General features: G+C 40.3%; 1 protein-coding gene across 1 annotated transcript in view; it reads right to left on the reverse strand.

The window, feature by feature from the left end:
- Positions 1–23,088, reverse strand: part of LOC138607860 (inactive N-acetylated-alpha-linked acidic dipeptidase-like protein 2) — a 328,674-nt gene that overhangs the window by 83,407 nt on the left and 222,179 nt on the right. The window contains exon 12 of the mRNA XM_069680514.1: positions 9,412–9,501. Coding sequence (XP_069536615.1) covers positions 9,412–9,501 — 90 coding nt within the window. The remainder of the gene's footprint in view (positions 1–9,411; positions 9,502–23,088) is intronic.

Below are 23,088 nucleotides of genomic sequence, written 5' to 3' on the forward strand. Positions count from 1 at the left end.
GGAAAGACAGCGGGAGAAGAGGAGAAACACTGGCAAACACTGAGGCCAAATGGGGGAAACGGAAATAAACGAACAAAAGAAAAGAGACAACAGAATATTTCATGACTCCAAAACACTATTGATTCTTAAATCCTATTTTAAATTATTAAAATGGGCAACAATGAACAATTGTGCAGCATTTTCATTAGATATTCTGCAGTTTATTTGATTTTATGATACTGTCAAACACTTGATGTGTTACCATAAATCTTTCACTGCTGCTGTCGGCCCAGCATTAGCTAGCAAAAATATCCTAATAACATTGGTCCCCGAAACCTCCATAAGGCAGTACAAGTCTATTAAATCGGTCATAAATGTAATTAAATGCATAAATAATAGAACTGTTGGTAAAATAATCCAAAGAGCGTTTGGAGTGTAAATGTTTATTCTTCCCCTTTAGTGTCTCTCATTCAAGGTTTTTCTTTTATCTTCAAACACTACAGTCATGAAAATATATTACATTCTGACTTATTTTTTATTGAAATTTGATGAATATTTTAGCCACTCTGAAATTTGTGGGCTCAAAATTCAATACATTTCAGCTCTGAAGTGAAGAGAAATATTTTAGTCTGTAGTAAAAAAATTTCTAAACCACTTTTCTCTTTGAATGAATGGAGGCAATTTTGGGTCACTTTTTATTCTTGAATATTTCAAACCACAGAGAGCTGTTTGAATTTTGCCTGCAATAACCAAAGCAAACTTATTAACCGTGTGTTAACTACGGTTATATCATTGTCATGTCCTTATTTGCTAGTGCAATCCCCAGTTTCCCCACAGGACCAATCAAGGTGTCCGCCAATGGCATTTTTTGCTGTTGCAGTGCCTTTTTCCTGTACAAAAGCGTTTTCTGCTCTTTCAGTTGAAAATAGTTCAACTTTGGGAACACAGTTGCTTATCAATGTCACTTCTCCCTCATAGACCAATCAAAATGAAGAAGGGGCGGGATTTACGATATCAACTTGTCAACAACAATAGTGGAGGAGAAGCTAATCCTTTCGGTCTTTTGAGAGTACAATTTCCAGGTCTAGAGCTGCTGCTAATGCAAGGACATGATTCCTTTCCATTATTTTGATGTTCTCTTTGTAAAATGTCCGCGAATTAAAGCAAACATTAAGCATATAGAGCAATTTAAAACAGACTTATTGGTCACTACCAAGGGAAGCGGAAGTGCTGCCAGACAAATTTTGTAACCTAGCAACAGTAAGCGCTGGTGAGGTAGTGTTCTGAAATTGAGGTGGTAGGCACTGCCGGCGCTGCCTGTGCAAAAACGCTGTTAGTGGACACAGGCCCTAACAGTTTATTTTATTTGTTATATCCTATCATTCCTTGTTATTTGCTGATGCAATCACTGGCTTCCCCATTGGACCAATCAAGGTCTTTGTCATCTTAATTGTCTTTATGCACACAAAATAAACTTAAACCAACATGATGCCTTGGGTGTCGGTTTGGTGGGGGGAAGCACCTTGAGCACAATTGTACTTTCACGTATGCTGTGTGCTGTGGGATGTCTAAATAGGTGAGATTTTAGGGCATAACGATCATGTGTCTTGTGTGACAGACATCTATTCTTATTTGAAACAAGCAGCAATATTTTACAGAAAAAACACCAGTTTATCAAATTTGATTTGATTCATGGTGCGCAGGACACTTTCTCCTTTATGTATTTGAACCTTTTTTACCTGAAATAAGTCTTTATATCAAGAAATATCAAGACTATCAATGATAAACATACAACTAACATAACTAAAAGGTAGAGAGAGCAACAAACAAACAACAAATAACAAATAGAGTCACATTAGAGTCTATATTGTGTGGGAGGTATACTTTATATATTTATGTGTGTTTTGTTTCTCCATGTGTCCCCTCCGGATAGAAACGTTGCTGATAAGTAGTGAGTCTGCACTTGACATTTCAAAACATATACACATACGCAGACGCACAAACCATAAAGGAGGTCACACAGGCGCTCTGCCTTTCTTTACCCATCCGCCAACGTGAATATTTAATATGAGGAATAGCATCTCTTCTACCTCCCGTTTGCCCTTCATTTTGTCATGTTGTGTCAGTGTACTCTTGGCCTTGTTTTCTTATGTAACTGTCATTCTATGCCTCCTCTCTTCAAATCCTTTTTACACGCAACACAAATAAAATCTGGCACTTTGCCTGAACTCTAAGGATATTATGATGAAGTCCAAATGACAGGCCTTTTTCTCCCTTGTCTGTATCTCATAGATACAGATTAAATAAACCACAAATGACTCTCTCTTTAGTCATTTTAGTCACTCTTTATGATAAAAAACGTAGTAGTATGCCTTACAACCTGGAAAACATTTCTTTCTGGTATATTTTTCAGTTAATTTATACAAACGCTCTCAAAACTCAGGCTCTACGCAGTCAAAGTCTGCAGACACATGTATGTTGACCTGTTTAGATTCTCCTCAGGGCTCTCTCTCCTCCCCATTTCTGTTTTGCTGTAATCGTAAAGGACAACTACTTGTTTGTCATTCTTAAGACCATAATATGCTTGTTCAACTCACGTTATTCTCAGCACAGCTCCACCCAACTTCTGCCCGAGTAGAGATGTGATCAATCAGAATAAGTGCAAACACCTGTGTTGGGTCTTTTGACTGAGAGCTTAGACAGAAACTCAATGTCGCTGCCAATGGTGCTGAAGAAGTTGCTAAATAAATGTTGGCATAACTGAAGTGCAACAAACACCAGCCTTGTCTTATTGCGGCAGTATACAAGTTGGGATGTATTGATCCACAGAAAGAAGGTGTTAAAGCTACTACTACTGCTGTATCAGAAAGTACACCTAGGGTGTTTGGACTGGTTTGGCTTTGCTTGAAAGAACATTTTTATCCTTTAAAAATAATTAAGAACTAGTCATCTGTGAACTTGTATCATTAGTTAAATAGTTTGCAATTCAAGCTAGGTGGAGATTTTTAATTGGAGCTATAGCCTGTTGATCTTCAGGGCCACTAACTACGTCAGATCAGTGCACTGGTGTCTTGAAGAACAACGGATGTTGTTCTTTGCAGAGCTGTGCTCAGGAGAGACAGAGAACATTATCATCTGCAGGCGTTTTTCACACTTAGGTATGGTTGAAAACTAGCAACATTTCCATGTAATAAATACTATGTAAAAGGTTCTGTAAGGAACCTTACAGTATTGGAAAAAAAATGTTTGGCATAATCCATTTCAATAAAACAAAGGGGGAAAATAATCCCTCTTGGTTGTTTGTATTACTTTAAACCAGGATTGGAGTTAAGCTTCCAAACCACCAAGTAATATGTTTGTGGTTCAAGATACACTGAAAACACAGTAGACTGTTATCTGAAAGAGGCAAACAAGCATTATGGAGATGTAAGAGCCGCCCCTCTAATTCATGTTATACAAACACGGCACACCTCCTTGAGCTGATCGATGAGACTCATTTCTATAATGGCACTCTCTGTGGATGTTGAGAGAAACATTTGTCAAAGGAGACATCTTGGCATATTATCATGGAGGTCTGATCACAGACATTTTGGTGAGTAGGACTAGAAACAGAACAATGTTTTTGTTAACACTTGGTTAAAGAGGCATTGACAAGAACCCTCATCATTGGTATTATCAGTGGTACTTTGATCTTTTATGTTAAGTGTCTTGAGATGACAAATGTTATGAATTGGCACAAGCAATCAAGCATCGATTGCTTGATTTAGCAAACACTATTTTGTTGAGGTATTTTTATACTCAGATGGTACATTTACAGTACACATGCAATTACCCCAATATATGAAGATTGTACATCAAAGAAAACAGCAGCATGAGTTGTTTTAGTTAAAGCCCAAAAGCTCAATGACAAAGTGACGATCCTTCTAGCAGCCATTGAGGATGACTGATCTGCTTCAACATTTTTATAGAGTCACAAAATAAGCATATGGAGGGGAGCAGGGTGGTTCACTTTGTCATAGGAGAAGATTGCTTGTTTCCTATATCCTACTTTGGGTCCATGTTTGGCAATACAGTACGTGTGTGTTAAGTCACTAAATGATCTGTCCTTGTTTTTTGGAGGAGGGGTCATTGATAAAATGAAGTATGTATTCAATGAATAAAAACAAGGACATCATGTGATAAAAATGAGCCGTCAAACAAAAGACTTTGCCAGTAAACACCATCCAGCAGGGATGGGATGGACGTGAAGGTCTCCTGCGTAGTAGACATAACACCAGATAGCAGATATAATGGATATCCAACGGCCAAAAGACTTTTCTTGTTCACTTATGGTGCAATAAGCAATTTAAAAGTTACCCTGTTAAGTTTGTGACCAACAGCAGTTGACAAAAATGTTTCAAAAGTTTCCCACTCACTATTACACTGAGGACAGCGAATAAGACCAGCCCTGAGTCTGCTGTCTATCAGAGCATTCATGGAGGACCTCACAACAATCACCACAACCAAGGCCTGTACCATACGCCTGTTGAGGGAGCTTCAAGAGAACATCGAGCTGGCTTGGATAAAAAAACAGCTGAGCAAGTCCAGAAGCATCAAACGGACACTGTCAGACCAACGGTTCTACATCATTAATGATATGATACCAACAGTTACTGAGAAGCAAGTCAAGAGCCTTGGCAGATGGTATATTGCATCCTTCAAGGACACAGAGCTAGTAGGCCAGCTCAGGAAGGATGTTGTGAGTGGCCTTGAGAACATCGACAGAACCATGCTCCCTGGCAAATTGATGCTCTGGTGCATGCAGTTTAGGCTCCTCCCATACATCATGTTGCCACTAACACTGTATGAAGCCCCTATTTCAAAGGTAGAGAAGCTGGAGAGGCTGACCAGGTGCCTCAGCAGTATTGGCCTCTACAGTCCTGGAATTACCCACCTCTAGTCTGACAGAGGAGTTCAAGTGTGCAAAAGTAAGACTGGAGATGATGCTCACAGAGGTGCAAGACCCACTCATAGCCCAAGCTTCCCCCACCTTGGCTACTGGTCGGAAATGGAGCCCATCAGAAGCTACCCAGCAGGCAAAGGCGGCACTCAACCACTGGGACATCGTGGACCAAGTTCAACATGGCAGAGGCGGCCTAGGCCTCGGGACCAGCACGCCAGCATGGAACAAGGCTTCTCTATCGCAGAGACGCAAGCTTGTGGTGGAGGGGGTTATGCCGGCAGGAGGAGGCAACCAGGTGCGCAAAAGCCGTGGCACAGGCAAAGCAAGGACAGTGATAAATTGGGAGGGAGTAGAGAAGAAAAAGATCAGCTTGAAAGAGCTGTGGAAAACTAAAACATTCAAAGCGAGCTTCACCATTCACCGTGATCTATCATTGCTTGCCATCTCCCAAGAATCTCAGCCAGTGGTACGGAGAAGACCCCACATGCTCCCTCTGACTTACACCAGCAACACTTAAACACATCTTAGTGGGTTGCAAAACCAGCCTCACCCAAGGCCGTCACACCTGGCGGCACAATCAGGTGTTACAGACTCTAGCAGCTATGCTGTAAAGTATGCGGACAAGGATCAACGCCTTTCCTCCTCCTTCATCCCACTGCCCGACGGTATTTGTCAAGGAAGGTGAGGGGCAAACCAGACCCTACACATCAAGACAGATACTGGGCAGCTTGGAAGATGGAGGTGGACTTAGGCCTGTTTCCCAAATGAGATTGCACCAACCAGCCTCAAGACCAGACCTCATGCTGTGGTCAGCCTCACTCCAACTGGTCTACATCATTGAGCTCAAAGTGCCCTGGGAAGATGGAGTTGAAGAGGCCTACGAGCACAAGAAATTGAGGTACGCTGAGCTTGCAGCCAACGCCCAACAACATGGCTGGAAAGCAAAGGTTAGACCAGTTGAAGTAGGCTGCAGAGGCTTCACAGCCACTTCGACAGCAAGACTGTTTAGCCATAAAGGATCTCTCCTGAGCTGTTGAAAAGGGGAGTCAGTGGTTCCCATGTGAGCAGATAGCATCTAGGGGGTGAGCCTGGGACACCCCGTGTGGGCCTATCAGCAAAACACAGAGGAAGGAGGGCCCCCATTTGACAACCCTAAAGTGGCCACTGCTCACTTGAACCAATGTGATCGACAGGTACTGAAAGAATCGTGCCAGCAATAGCGGGGAAGATAAAAACTGCTCGTTAGTAAACATAGATGGATTAATAGTAAATCCTTGATTCCACCAAATTAACTTATTACAGCAAGGACATCAGCCTAATGTGGCCTCATCCTTGGACAAGTCACTTTTACAAATGATCCTACTTGTCTTTAGAGACTCTTCAGACAATGCATGACACTTACTGAATATAATGATAGTAAGAAAACCTTTCAGTATTTTGATTAGTCTACAAATGAATCAAATCACTTTTGAATGATTCTACATAGACCCTTTCAAAAGACATATGAGGTAAAGGTAGACATGACATGTTTACACAACATCTGTTTTGCACTGAAATGCACCCTGAGCTTAGACCCAGACAGAACAGGTGCTTCAGTACATTCACAGCCCCACTGGAATACACTTATATCCATTTAAAGTCACACTGTGGATCAGACATAGATCAAACAGGCATACACTACAGACAGAATGCTACAGCAGTCTAAAGGCACAGATGGCTCCCTGTTCACAAGAAGAAAAGCTTGTTTTGTACAAACTTGTTGTGTTTTCTCTCCTACACATCCTGCTCACCCAAATTAAACTGCTTCTGCATTCCCCTCCACTCTTTACAGTACTGAATAAAGTTTTCTTTGTTTGGAGAGGGCGTCGAGTAGATGAAAATACACCGAAGTAGGTTGAGCTACTATCCTCGCTAACAGTCTGTGAGGGTTGGCAGTGCGGTTCTCCTGCCAGGCTGGTACTCGTAAAATAAGTGTAATTTCACACATGCTTTTTGAGGTGCTTGGGTAAGTACATACCAACATGGAGTGTATTCATTTGGAGCCTGGCCTCCGCAAAAGAATAATTAAACTGCCACTGAGTATTATGTAAAACTAAACTGTGACAGCTTTCCTACAGTTTTGAAAGCTGCTTAGAGCTTGTGGCATTTACAAGCTATGAGAGCGCTTGTGCTAACAGTGAGGGCTATTCTAAAAAAAGGTACCATCTGAGAGAAATCCTAATTTGGCAACAGCTTGTGTAAGGAGGGTGTATTTCTTCTGACATTAACAGAGAAGTCATTTAGAGTTCTAGCTTTTATGGCAGTAGAGAAAAAAGAAGAAAAAAATAATACTTTGATAACAAGATTTAGCAGTGGATGTGTTTTTTGGCTGATTTTGACCTCCAGATGCCTCTTTTTTTTTTTTTCTAACACACCTTGTTTTGTTTGGAGAACTGCCCTGAATGTGTAAAGCTGACAAATAGCTCAACATCTCAGTGGCTTTCTCTCAGACACAGGGCTTTCTTCATTAGATCTGCTGTGCTAGGAAACTGAAAGTAAAGAAAGCAGTGACTGTTCCGACACAGCCTGCTTGACCTCCAGTGAACATCAAGAAATGCTTTCAGGCTTTGTCTATCGCAAGTAAACAGGACGGTGAGTATTTATACTCTACTTAGCTAATGACCCTGCTAATTTCATCTGATCCACCATCTAAGTGACTGACAGGAGCCTCGCTTTGCCGTTACCTACCACCATCAAAAGGACATTACATGTGCTTATGCCTGCACAGATGTCATGAATAAAAACACATTTGTAAGCGTTGAAAGGGGACACTGGAATTGAGAAAGCGATCAGGAAACTTAGAGGTTACTGCTCTGTGAACACTAAAACTTTTAGATGTATTGGTTGATAGACACCTGGGAGATAAAGGGCCCTATCGTACACCCAGCATGGCAGAGCAAAGCAAAGTCTCATTAGCATTGTCCACACGACGTAGTTGTTATTTTCACACCCAGCGCCCACGTTATGTAAATAGCAAGTGATCTTGCGCCCATGTTAGTGCCAATGAGCGTGTTGGTCTTAAAATGAGGTGTATCTAATAAACACAAGATCCTGTCTGAATTAATGAAGTCACGGTGCTTTGCCTCGTGCGTAAATGTACAGAGCGTCTCTCTTAATTTTCATTTGTGCTGGGCAGTGAAATTGCTTCCGTAGTTTTAACATCACCCTTGCATTGACACATGTCGTACAGTGACCTGTGTGTTCTGCATGTACAGGGGGGCACAGTGGAAGGAAAATAGGTTAAATGCTGCTCCAAACCCAGTTTACATAAAAACAATGACTGAAATCCGCCATGTAAATAGCAACATGCCTGCCTGCAGCGCACCTGGCTCTTAAAGGGGATGAGAGCTGACACTCTGATTGGTTTGATTCATGTTATGCCAAAAACACACCGATGAATAATCAAGGGACTTAAGCCAACCTCTTTGCGCCTTGCATCTCACTTTGCGCACATGTGTGCTGGGATATAATGGGTAAGGATGTTTTTTTATTTAGGGGGGGATATCAGGTAAATGGACTGTACTTTTATAGTGCTTTCTAGTCTTCCGACCACTCAAAGCACTTTTACACTACATGTCACATTCACACTCACACACTGATGGCAATGACTGAAGTGCCAATTTCCAGTCAGGATCTATGCATTCATACCTGAAGGCTATGCCCCAGGGGCAATTTGTGGTTCAGTGTCTTGCCCAAGGACACTTGGCATGTGACTGTAGCAGTCAGGGATCGAACCCCCAACCTTCCGATTGAGAGATGACCGACTCTACCACTGAGCCACAGCCGCCCAGTTGGATGTAAAATAACAAATTCATGAATAACTCTGATCCAGAAATGTGTCTTGTGGTGGAAACAAACCCCCTGAAGTCAAAGAAGTCTGACAGCTCATTATGTATATGTTTCTGGCACTTTTTTCCCTGCCTTGTATACCTGTAGGACAAGATTGCTTACCATCTACTTTCTAATTCATGACCTGCTAAGCTGAGCAACTGAAACAGTTGAGAAGAATGCCACACAGGTCCTGGAAAGCTGTTTGTAACTGAGAAACATACTGCATATATTTTTTTGATTTGAAAACAATCTGCTTTAAGCTCTTTTTTAAGTGACACTAATCTAGTATAATATATTATCCTTAGACAAAAACATTCTTTTTCTTTTTGATTATTTGTCTCCTTATGTTTCTGTGAACATGTCACAGTCTGATCTTAAAACTTGATGAAGAAAAGTTACTGAAGAACCACTGACTGAGCGTTGTACTGTTAATTGTGGCGTCCTTGGTTCTCTGTACTTTTCTCACTTGAATGAGAAATGCACAAGTGATGCCTTCCTGACCCGCTGTCAAAACGGCGTCAGACTGTTAATATTGTCACAGTGTTATCTTATTGGGAGAAATGACAGCTGCTGTGATAGGGAGAGATTTTTATCTCTCTGATGAATTAGGGTGGTCCTACCTTAGCGATGGTCTCATGGAACTTGAAAAGTGGATCCAGAGTTTCTGGTGACTCAGCAGAAAACTGGGCCTCGGACAGGAAACTGGTGGCCTGAGGTGACAGCGAGAAGAAGAAGCCTTTCAGTCACATAACAGTTTAAAATCTCTCAATCAGAAAACTTTCACTTCCACAATTTCAGCACGACAATCATTCCAAAGTCAAGGGAAAACCAAACAAAAGCATTCTTCTTTTCTCTTCACCTTTCTTATCATTTCTATTCTAGTTTGTTCTTTCTTATTCTAACAGTGGAAAGAGTGGAATGACCTTTGAAGATTATGACAGGAAACAACAATGAATGTTCTCAATGCCGCCCAGCTGCCAGGACATTTTGTTCTTCTGTCAAATACACACAAATACTGAACATGTGAACACAGTGACACACAAGCGCAGCTACTGATGCTTGCACAGTCATGTAACCATTCCTGCACACACATAAAACGGACTCATTGTCACCTCAGCATACTTTGTGACATACAAAAACTAAAGCACCTCACATTGTGACTTCAAAGTCGAGTCTCTGCCTTTGTAGAGGAATTGTTTTTCGTTCTTGGAGTCAAATTGAGTCACAGACAGATATCAAAAAGATTCAAACATTACATTTCTACTCAGCATAGCCTTGAAATCCAGAAATATCTGACAACTCCTGCTTAACATAATAGTTCCACACACAATCTGCAGTATCATTCTCATCCTGTGTTATTGGGTGAGATTTAGAGTCTTTCTGATTAACCAGGTAATATTTGTTGTACATGGGCTTATAATGACTGCAGTCGCTTTTATGTTTAACAAACCTTTTGGATCCCATCAAGCAGTACACATTTTAGGGCCAGACACCTGGGTTTTGTTCTGTCTCCATAATGTTCAGACGCAGTAAACTTGACATGTTCTTGTACAAATAGTCTGTTAATAGAATTGCATAAAGTTTACCTTTAAGCTAAAAGCTAAAAATGAAGGATTGTCCAAACTCATGATGCTAAGATGGTCAGATGACAGTGTCATGGTGAGCATGTCTGTGCATGCAACATTTCATCATGGACAATATCAAGGTTACCTGTATAATTATGAGAGGGCCCAAACGCAGACTAATGATGATGGTGTAAATGTTTAGTTTATTGCAAAAAAAAGGCAACAACAAAAAAGTTTATGAATCAAAAAACAGAGCAGGCAAAAATCTAGATCCTACACAACACAGGGTCTGTGAAATCTTAGGAAACATGAGAGCTGTGCTCGAAATGCTGTACTATATACAACATACTACATACTATATACTACGTGCTATATACTGCATACTGCGTTCAGCGGTAGTATGTAGTATGGAGGAGCTTTTCAAATTAATTTTGCAGTATGCTACACCAGCCGGAAGTAAACAATAACCACCGCTTCTTTAGTTAAAGCGCTCCCTTCTGCTGGAATGCTGCTGCTGTCCGTCATTTCAACTCCCTCTGTGGCGTTCCAGCACTTTGCATTGTGGGATACAGTCGGCGAGTTACACCGGTCGGATGCATACTGGAGATTTTCCCAGAATCAGTACAACATCCGGGTATTTTTGGCATACTGCACATTTTGCTGTTGTTTGCATACTGCATACTACATATTGGCCAAATCAGTACGTACTGCGAGCATAGTATGGCATTTCGAACACAGCATAGAAGAACGCACAAAGGGTGAGCTGCTCAACGCAGGGTATGAAGACAAACTGGTGCAGAATGCTTTGTGCTGACACACAAAGACTGAATGCAGAGGTGAGGCTAATCCGGCACATGTCAGAACAATTACGGTTGTGCACACAATCACACAATATAGGACGGAGCAAAGGCAGTCGTGCCCTGAAGATCTTTTTACCCTTTTTTGGACTTTTGGTGATTGCACCAGAAACTCCGAAACATTGGTCACCCATTGGGGCTACATCATCATTAGACGATAGCCAATGGGTTGCAAGATTGAAATTAAGTAACATAGAAAGAGTTTGACAGATTTGGTGCTACATCCTTTTCAATGCCCACATTATGGCATTGAGGATAAATTCTCAGGTGCAGATTCCTCCAACATAACCTGAATCCAAGGATCACTGGGCTGGATTTTTTGTAACAAGTTCACAAGTTCAGTTTACTGAAAGCAAAAAGCATGTTAAATGTAAAAAAAAAAAAGTACATTTCTTAATGTAGAAACATTTTGGATGCACCTTAACAATCCCAACCAGTCAATATGGCAAACACAGTGTGGGCACATACGGGGAGAAGTTTTCCTTAATAATTCACATATTTACACATTCCAAGAAAGCACAAGTAGAAAGATTTATGAAGTCTTTTTGTGTGCCGTCTCTGAATAAATATGTGAATTATTGAACTCAACATCTGCCTCAAAATATGCCCCTGTAGTCGATGTCAAGCTGAATAAGTTCAGCATCTCCAGAAAGAAGCCTCGCTGACTACATTCAGTGAGGAGGCAAAATCAAATCAAACTGTGGTGCACCCTCACAATGCAAAGTGCTCTTTGAACCAGAGAGATTACAGCAGCTGTCAGTCTCTGTGGTCGAGCTTCTCTCGGCAACTACTTGTAGTGATGAGCAAAATCAGCACCACGATGAGTCAGTTACCTGCATACTTTAACAATGGTTACAATATTAGTGATGGGGCCTTCTTGAAACTTTTCTTTGTGCTTGCTTATTTTTTGGTTTTTTTGCTGCCTTTCAACAACTTTTCAAGAACAACAAGTTAAACATTGTGAAATCTAAGAATGAGGTTAGTCTGTGGGTGAGGTTAGTTTGTGAGGCGTCACATGAGGCCACAATCCTTGCAAAATGACGGACGTGACATAAACAGTGATGCTTAAGAGGACTTTTTACATGTTTGCACACATACAGTAATGTGCAAAAGTTTTAGGCAGGTGTGAAAAAATGCTGTAAACTAAGAATGCTTTCAAAAATGGAAGTGTTAATAGTTTATTTTCATCAATTAACAAAATGCAGTGAACGAACAGAAGAGAAATCTAAATCAAATCAATATTTGGTGTGACCACCCTTTGCCTTCAAAACAGCATCAATTCTTCTAGGTACACTTGCACACAGTTTTTGAAGGAACTCAACTGGTAGGTTGTTCCAAACATCTTGGAGAACTAACCACAGACCTTCTGTGGATGTAGGCTTCCTCAAATCCTTCTGTCTCTTCATGTAATACCTACATGTCGGAGGTAGGGCTTTTTTGGCTGCGAATTCCATCCTCCATGAAGACCACTTCTGGCCAGACTTCTCCAGAAAGTAGATGGGTATACCTGGGTCCCACTGGTTTCTGCCAGTTCTGAGCTGATGGCACTGCTGGACATTTTCTGATTTCGAGGGAAATAAGCTCGATGTGTTCTTTAACTGCTGCACTAAGTTTCCTTGGCCGACCACTGCGTCTACGATCCTCTACGTTGCCTGTTTCTTTGTGCTTCTTCAAAAGAGCTTGAACAGCACATCTTGAAACCCCAGTCTGCTTTCAAGTCTGCTTGCTGATGCAGTATAACTACCTTGTGTCTTGTTGCTGTGCTCAGTCTTGCCATGGTGTATGACCTGTGACATGAAACTTCTTCCACAACCTCACCTTGGTAGCAGAGTTTGGCTGTTCCTCACCCAGTTTTAAGCCTCCTACACAGCTGTTTCTGTTTCAGTTAATGACTGTGTTTCAACCTACATGTGAAATTGATGATCATTAGCACCTGTTTGGTATAATTGGTTGATCATACACCTGACAATAATCCTACAAAATCCCTGACTTTGTGCAAGTGTACCTATTAGAACTGATGCTGGTTTGAAAGCAAAGGGTAGTAACACCAAATATTGACTTGGTTTAGATTTTTCTTTTTTTCACTCACTTATCGTTTTGTAAATTGATACAAATTAACAATTATTATTTATATTTTTGAAAGCATTCTTAGTTTACAGCATTTTTTCACACCTGCCTAAAACTTTTGCACAGTACTGTGTATGTACAGTCTGCTACATTGAGGAACAGAGAAGACGGGATAGGTTTTTTTTTCTTAGATTTGATTGGATGCGATTCTTCTTCTTCTTCTTTGCATGACTGGGTTATATCGCCGCCTGTTGGTGTGGCATTCTCATGACAGTGTTTCTGTTGTGTTCTTGCGTTTCTTTTGGACGGGGATTTTTTTATAATTGTGCTTGTGTGGACGGGAGCGTGAACTCAAAACTCAGTTTTCTATAATACCAGACATGGACTAAGAATGATCAATGAAATAAATACTCAGTGAGAGAGTGCATTGACGTACTGAAGCAAGAGGAACATCAGGCAACGCATCAGTATGTTGGCTTTGAAAAGGTTGAAGATGGTGGAAAGGATAAAAATATTTTTGAGGATGACTCATGAGGATGTTTTCCTTCTCTCTAACACTAGAGCAGGGACGCTTGAAAGAACTGAAGGAACAGGAAACGGCAAAGAAGTTGCATCAACTCATTTTTAAGTGGTTTTAAAGCTTAAGAGCCAGATATTTGGTAGAGGTAGAGAGGGAAATAAGAGCTAAATGTCAATATTGGACTCTTATTTATCAGATGGAAATAAACGTGACTGGCTGTGTGGAGGATGAAAACAAGTTAAAAAGACACTAACTGCATGTGGTGGGGCACTAGCATGCAGCACATTTTCTAGCATGTATGGAGCCTATATGGCATTTAATCATATTGTGGCTGGAAGGGCAGCCTGGAGAGCACGATTACATGTTTTCTCAGCAAGCTGCACGCTATAACGTGTTCTTCACTGCATTTTCTCCATTGCAAGGCCACGTTTTTGGGTTTTCTCCGCTGGCAGACCAGCCTGGAGGCCATGTTATTGTGCTTTCTCCATTACAAGGGCAGAATGGAGGGCACTTCTTCACATTTTCTTCACTTGAAGGGCACATTAACACTTTCTCTAACATTTTCTCTGGTCTGGCGGGCATGTTTTCAGATTGTTTTTCCACTTGAAAGTAGCACAGTGGAGGGCACTTTCTAACATGTCTCCGCTTGAAGGGCTTATCACATGTTTGCCACAGGAAGACAGCCTGAAGGGCATGTTGTCATGTTTTTTACACTGGAAGGGCACAGTATGGCTTCTTTCTACCTGAAGGGTGTTTTTCAAAATACACACACATACATCCATACTACATGTCTAAGAATGGAGAGCCGAACTCAATACATACTTCACCAGAATTAAGTACTTATTTAACTGTTATTACGCCCATCAAATCAGACGCAGAGTCATATTTTATGCTATAGTGAAAGGGATAGAGCCACATGCAGAAATAGTGCTAAATACAAGCACACAAGCACACTGTACGTAAACACTCCACGGCATTGCTTTTGCTGATTGTACTTCCTCAGAACAGGACAGTGCCATTTGCCATGGATATTTGGTGCTAAGCAGCAGGCCAAATGAAGCACTCTGTTCTGTACTTCACAGGGCCAGGATGAAGGGTTTTGGAGCGCTAAAGCCTTGAAACAAAGAGAGAGATAGCCAGGATCAAAGATAACAGAGTTCCATTCACTTTGTATGTAGAACCCTTTGTAGTGCTTATCCAGCCCTCATTTCATCTTTTACAGTAAAGAGCCACGTCTGTGCCTGGCTCTTTCTCTCCTTGCTCTTGCTTGGTTTTTTTGTAATTATCATTTTTTCACAAATGGTATCATGGACTTTTATTAAATAGTTGATTTGATGGAAATGGGAAATTTTATAAATTCTAAAATATCAATAATGTTATGATGTGAGGTTCAAGGCTTTGCACTAATGAGATAACCAGAGGAAGCCAAAAAGTTTATACTAATGAGGAGGCAGGGAACATACAAGGGTGCGCAGGTTTCAGCCTGAGGACTGCTCCACTAAAGATTTCATGTTTTCTCTCAGGATCAGTTCATAGTTGATTAATGATATCTAATAAATGAATAAAGTTAAATTATTTACAATTAGTTGGCCTTTGTGGTTAGATCTGTTGTCTTGCACCTTAATTTGACGGCAGGTTAGTGAGGGGTTTTCATGTTCTTTTAGCATTTTCACGGACTTCCTCTTGGTGATAGGGGTTCCTGCTGCAGTCACATTGCATAGGTAAAGTACAAATCCTAAATAGTCTGGAGCCGTCTCGTCTGGAGGTATGCATCTTCCATCAAATAAGTCAAGATCTCTAGAAAACAACTGAAATTAACTCATTATCACTGGAAAATGGAGTACATAAAATGTATGGATGCCTGTCCGCTTAGGGCTTCTGTACATTTCAGATATTGTATTGTATGTGACAAATGTAACCTCTGACTCCTGAACGCATAGCTCATCATTTCTCAGGTCTCTGTGGTACTGAGAAGATACTGAGGAGATTTTAGTGTCCAGGTCATACCAGCTCTTTGCTGCACATGGGACCTGCTTAAATATACAGAACTGTATTATTTGGCAGAAGTTCACAAAAGCTAAAATGACACGTCTGACATGTTGTAATGCTTTAAAGTTGATATGGTTTCCATGTTTATAAGTCATACACTCACTTTACACATGCACCGTTGTCCAACTTAAACACACACAACAATCAGAAATCAACTTGTCAACATTGTTTTTCTCCTTTTAAAGTTTTAAAGGACAGAGGGTGATAGAAAAAAATGAGAATTTGAGCTGTATAACAAAACTCCCTTACAGTCTTCCTATTGTAATCAACTTTACAGTTACTTTTATAATACCATCTGCTGAATTACAGTACATTGCTGTACTTTCTTCATTAACAGTAGACTTCTGGCAGCTACGGAAGCCCTGAGCAGACATGCATACATACATTTTTCTCGAGAAGTATGAGCAGAAAAGTCAGGCGTAGGCTGAGGGTTTGGGCTTTTATTGCAAATCCAACAATTAAAACTGCCAATACATTAACATCAATGTTTTAGTTCAATTGTAAATGACACAATAGCATCAACACAGACAGAAATATTGCTATGGCATAAAAGAACCAAAGGGATTGACTGTCAGCAGTGCATTTGAAGCATTAACTTAAACATTCCCTCCATATGTCCTTTGTGGTTAATACTGAAACCACTGATTAACTGACATTACCAACTCAGTAGTAAATGCACAGAATAAAAGTACTACTGTCCAATTTAGAAGTGCAATTACAAATAAAATATGACAACCATTAACTTATTTCAAGTAATGAGAAAACCAACTTACCCACAAAATATCCATTGAAAGGTATTTTGAACGTTTCTTCTGTAAGTTAATCTCCATTCACATCATGGCAAGTTAAGAGGACAGCATGAGAAGGCTGCAAGCTGGCTTAACTTTAGTCAAAAGTAACCTATCACAGATCAGGCATAGCTTGTTAAAAGTTGACAGTTGTAAGCAAACATCCACAGACAGGTAAAATGTTCTTTATCTCATCATATTATTTGCCCTGAAAGGATTGGACGATCCACAAAAATAAAGTCCAGAGTGAGCGGCACGATAACGTGTGTTCTCTAAAAATACAATGCTGTTCTATATTGTTGAGGCCTTCCGGTGTTGATTCCCAGATTGCAACACTATTCACAGTAAAATGCAGTATTTCATGGAAAACAGCAAATAGCTTATAAATATTTCCCAGAATGCATTGCTTTCTACAGCATTGATCCGTTTGAATGGAAAACGGTTTTCTGTGAATTTTAAAGCCAGATCCTGAAAGTAACATTTTATCACAGTGTGCTTCTCATCATCACATGTGACGCTACTCAGCCAATCAAATCTGTTACTCAGATAAACATTGCGACTGACCCAGTGGGTTTGTGAGAATACAGATACAGACTGAAGAGCATGCCGACAGGAGAGTTACAGAGACACAGAGGGAGAAAATGAGTGAGTTAGGGGAAAGTAGACATGGTGCTCTAAAATGAGAGAAGTAGAGAAAACCAAGCTTTTAAGACTGGACAGACTCGTATATGTTCTGTGACCATGGCGTTTGTTAAACGTGGACATTGTCTGACACTGTCACTCCGTTTGTCTCTGTGAACAGAGACTCCAGGCTGCAGTTTAGGTCAAACACTTCCATGATAAACCTGGGAGTTACACAGAGCTACATCAGGCTTCATCATCATGACCAGTTTTCCTCTTATGTCCGCACTTCTGTTCTTATGTACCGGCATGTGCCCTCTCTCTCTCACCCTCTCTCTCGCTCTCTCCAGCAGTCCGTCAGTGTACAGTGCGTTTAAATACTATTTATTTCATGGTCATTGCCTGTTTTAATACTCACCATGAGAAAGTCTAACTGCAACTGCTTTCAGCAAAACAAAAAATTGGCAAACATAAAACACAAAGTGAATCCTCCTGTTGAGGTCAAATCTTGATAATTCTGTACGGAGGCAGAGAGAGAGAGCAGCTTCAGTGAAGAGTTAAAGCTGTCTCTCTCCTTCATTTGATTTCTGCATGGACAACATTATACTACCATGTGAATATGGCTCTTTAAATCCTGCTTGAATGTGAAGTACCAGGCATTTATTATTTGAATTAATTTGTTTTCATTTACAAATAAAGACACTTCCATCACAAACTGGGGCATAAAATAAACCAAAATACGGGAAATAAAGGTTTTGACACTCAACATTTCCTGGGGGAGACCCCCCAGACCTCCCAACATACAAGCACATACTATATTTCCTTACCAATACTGAAGTTTAATTGAGTACACCTGCTGTAGACTAAAAAATGTAAGCTTCAATTTGATCGGATCCCATCCTAGATCCCAGTGTTCTATATCCCTGATAGTCCCAGCATGCTTTGTCAATAGGAAATAATATGGACTGTTTAAAGTGTCATTTAGGGATCAGCATTTAGGAAGCTATTACAGACCTGCTGGTCAGAAAATCTTCAAACTGCAAATATGAATGAGGAACCGCATGAAGCCGTCTTACAACTAAACTGACAAAAAATAGTCACCATCATTTCTCACTAGGAAAGCTTTCTCTGCGACAGTGGAACCAAGTAGATATTCAATACTCTGTAGACTACAGGAATTAACAGGTAAAGATCAGCTGCAGGGCATCAGCCACCACTTTTCTTTGTCTATTTGTTTGTTTACGATATTGATCATAACTATGTTTTGGTGATTGTTGCTGATCTTTCACTCCTTTCCTCTGAGCAAAAGTCGTAAGAACAGTAGTAGCTCTTACCAACTCATTGCACAGATTTGATTCCCTTTCATTTACAAAGAATAAAGAACCTCTTGGATGTTGGGCTCGTACTGGATCTATGTCCAAGGTTACTGCATAGTGTTTTTAACAGTGCAGGCCTGGAGTTTAAGTGGTCACACAGATACTGAGTTAAATACTTTTCAGTAGATAAGGGGCTGTATTTACAAAGAGTCTATTTAACCACTAGGAGTTCTCCTTAATGCTGTTAAAAGTTCCCAGCTAGGAGTTTCCTCTTAAGACATATTCACAGCGCTTACTGTGAAAAGAAATCCTCTGTACCGCCTCAAACTTTTCTCAGAGTTACTTTAAGCCTAAAAATGCTCTTTTAGCATGGAAATGCTCTCAAGGAAATACCTCTAAGACCAAAAACCCTGGAGGCTGAAACATCAAGGCTGTTTTAAGGATTTTTTCAATCTGTGCAATTTATATAAAATCATTGTATGTATCCTTCACACACCAAATTCTATACAATCATTCTTTACCTCTAGGGAGAAAAAGAAAAGTAACTTAAGGAAACTTCTTGATAGTGTGGTATTTTCTCATGATTGTTGGTAATACTGTGACTGGTGCTTCCAAACACATAGAGAGAGGAGAGTGAGATGGAGATAGAGGCGGTCGAGAACAAGTTTCAGTTTGAATACTAACGTTGATTTATACAGAATAATACTTGTCTTCCTCAATCTGTTGCCCAGAAATTAGCCTTATCCTTAAAGTGTTGTGAGAGCATCCCCAAAAGCGCCTTGTTTATTGTTTCCCGTTCTGTAAACCCTTAAATCATTAAAAATAACCGAAAAGAGTGAAAAAAGAGGCTCTTTGAGGAATTGTTTTGACAAAGTGATGCCAGCAGTGTCTGAAATCATTAATGAATTGTTTATGGGCAGACAGAACCTTTAGAGAGAGCTGGTGACAATGGATGAAAGTAAAGCTTAGAGAACAGGGAGGTGAAGAGCCTTTCAAATCAGCATGAAATAAACCCACTGTACTATTGTTCACAGCGCAGACTTCAATAATGAAAACAATGCATTATTCTAGGAGGGATAGATTTAATGCATTTAAATGTGTAATTTGACAGTTTTTTGAAGAGATGGAAAAAAGCTGTGATGATTTTTATTTCTTGTTTCAGAACTTAGGATGCTAAAGATTCCTTAAAACAAGTTCAAATTTCTAACTGCTTGTGAATAAAGATGTATTTGGATATCACTGTACAAAAACTGGCTTTTGCTCGGTTTCTTAATCTCTTGAATAAGGCCACATACTGTTGCTCCTGTAAGAGGAAACCTGAACTCTGCTGCATACATGCTTCCTTAGGATTGCTGTGGTGTTTTCACTTGACAACACTCCTGTAAAAAAGTTTGGTGTGAAAGTCCTCACCTCACTGAAGTGAACCCGGCCCATTCAGAACCTTTTCAAAGCTAATGTGCAATTTAAAAAATGATCACTACAAGCTGACCAAAGACAGATTCTCAAACCTGGTCAACCCAAATAAAGCCAATAGAGAGAGAACACAACTTTAGCAATAGCATGATGGATGAATACAAATCATCTGATCATCTGTTAGTGAAATTCTGAGAATACTATTGTATATTGTATTGTGACTAAAGTATCATGATAACGTTGTATCATCAGGGCCTAAAGGATTCAATACCTTTACCTATTTTGGGGTGCAGGAAGAGCTGAAAGGACACCAAAACATTATATCGACCAGTGTGAAAAACTAAAACTGTCATAAATAGGAAGGCAGCAATAATGACAAAGAATACTGTTGGAATATGATGATAACATGAGAATAATATTTGTTGTATTAGCGTTAGAAAACACTGACACATGCTGTTAAGGGAGGCAGCCACAAACTCAAACACATGGGAGAGATGAAAGCATCGAGAGACAGAGTGCCACATGTAATGAGAGGCAGGAAAAAGAGAGAGAGAAGAAAGCAGCAGGTGAAAGAAGAAACAAAAAGAATGAATTAAGAAACTTAAAATCCTTGACAGTGTTTCAGGTTAATGTAGTGACTTCATGTGAAATAAACACCCCGACAGTCAAACACTTTTATCGCTCCAGGAAAACACAAAACGAGTGCGAAGCCGAGAAAGGAGCTGCACTGTCAAGCTTAGTTCCACCTCAGTTGGATTGTCATTGATTTTTTTCTCCTCCCTCTGTCTATCTTTTTCTCTTTCTCCCTGTCTTTCTAGGTGCTGGATGTAATTGGATTCCCTCACTGTAAAACTGTGGGTTTAAAAGGGTGAGGCGGGGAGGACTGTGAGGTTCGACAGCCAGTCATGCTTGTAAAATAAGCTGAAGAAATGAACAGTTGAAAAGTCCACCCAACTTGCCAGTGAACATTTGCAGCTGACTATCAGTAACCTTGTCTAGCTGGTAGAGAATATATATATATAAGTACAGTCCATTTACCATGAGTTTATATCTACTGATACTTTAAATCTACACAATCAGTTTTTTGTGTTACTTCTGTTATGGACAACAAACACACGTGACCAATTAGATGCATAACTGCCTGTGTAACCATAGTTTATTTAAGCTCTAAACTGCCCGTCATCCTTGCCGTAATTCAGCATGATTTGGAATGCTAGAGTCACCAATGAACCTAATGAGCATGTCGTTGGACTGTGGGAGGAAGCTAAGGTTTGTTTCATGCCAGTTAATGTTGTGCTTAAGAAATGCATGGATAAACTTGCATCAGGATATACCTGAGCTTTTGTGGCCCTCTTCCCATTTTGCCAAGTTGACAATCTAACCTTGCACACGAATCCAATAAAATCCAACGCCTGTAGTTGTAGCTAGTGCAACATTACAAATTTAAATGGCTCAGCGATTTCAGCAACTTCAACTTTTCACAAACCATCTCTGTGCAACACCATAATAACTCATTTATTTCCACAAGATGTGCACAGTATTTCACTTTGTATTTAACTCCAGAAGCAGATTGAAAAACCTCTATGTTTCTCTATCAAAGTATCTAAATAAGTAATTAAGATCATTTGGCCTTCCCACAGGTATGTGCTCTCTGAGTTCAAGTTTCAACTGAACTAAGAAAGAAAATTAAACCCCAAAATAAGAAGCACTTGGCAGAGAAACAAGCTTGACATTCAAAATGTGAAGGTACCCTCTAACAGAATACTCTTCACCAGCATGCATCGCGAAACAAAGACTTCAGAATTCAGCAGAGTTACCCTGGGTGGTAGTGATTAATTAGACATGTGCCCTTAGGTGAAGTACAACAAAAACAACTGGTAGATTTCATCATATTCTATCATCAGTATTCAAGGACTCACGCTCAAAGTGACAGACAAAGGAGAAGGGCAGATTGCAGAGAGAGATTGGCTAACACGAGCTGAGGATTTATGGATGAGTGTATAGAAAGTGTAGGTGGCTTCACTCAGGGTCAAGCAATAACACTGCCAAAGCGGGGAGTTGGGAATGTTTTAATCTTTGGATGGAGTGAGTAGGTGGAACCTTCAAACTGCATCACAACTCTGAAAATCCTAAACACAATTGCATATTATTCGTGGTCTTTGGAGAGGCTCTTGCTCATGTTTAAGGAGAATTTCACAGAAAGTCACAATCAGAGGTGTCAGGATTCTCCAAATCCCCATGTTTGACTCAAATTAAATACGGGGTATTATGCTGTTCCACATTTTAAGACAATGTTACAATGTTGGATGTCCATACTTAAAGTTTCAAATCTGTCGGTAAAAGTATGTTGGAGTAATCCCCTGCTAAAAAAGTCTTGCTTGCAATCAGACAGACTTCTCCAGGCGCTTCACTTTGTGATGTCACAAAGTGGAGGAACTCTATATTTGGGCATCTGCCCGAGACACCGCAGAATCCGGCCCCGGCACAGTTCAAGGACACGCCCGACTAACAGCTCAGTCTGCCTCGGAAATTCTTTTCACTCCAACACTCTGCTCAACAGCTCTGTTCGTCACGTTGGTTAAGAGTGTCTTGGAGAAAGTGTATCATTGGCCGTGAAGGAAAGACTTCAGTGTTTACTTTTCCAAAGGACAAGAGCACCAGACATTTATTTCAAATCGAAAAGGGAAAATTACTCTTTGCCAACAACTCTGTAACACAGCCACAGGGTAGGTGGCGTGCCTCGAACACTGAGTTCTGCCTCTTGGCAGAGCTGACCAATCAGAAGAAAGCAGGCTTGTAGTGGCGGAGTATCTTAAAGAGACAGAGCTGACTGAGTCGTGTCAAGTTTTTTTTTTTAAATGTATATTATGCTAAGGTACTCCACAGGTATCACATAATGAAATATGAAGCTTGGAATTAGCATAATACCCCACCTCAAACATGCTAAATCTTTAGGGTTGTGGTTGCATACAATTCTTGTGTCTTCCAGCCAACAAACTTTTGCTTCTTTGTCAATCACATTTTCATTGTTAGCTCAACCCAAAGAATGAAGAGCGATTAAATCTCTAGATGTAGTTTTGGGGTGGAACCATGACTAGGCA

Source organism: Semicossyphus pulcher, unplaced genomic scaffold (genome assembly GCF_022749685.1).
Source record: "Semicossyphus pulcher isolate SPU_LCO1_2020_fin unplaced genomic scaffold, fSemPul1.0.p SCAF_4, whole genome shotgun sequence".
Lineage (NCBI taxonomy): Eukaryota > Metazoa > Chordata > Actinopteri > Labriformes > Labridae > Semicossyphus > Semicossyphus pulcher.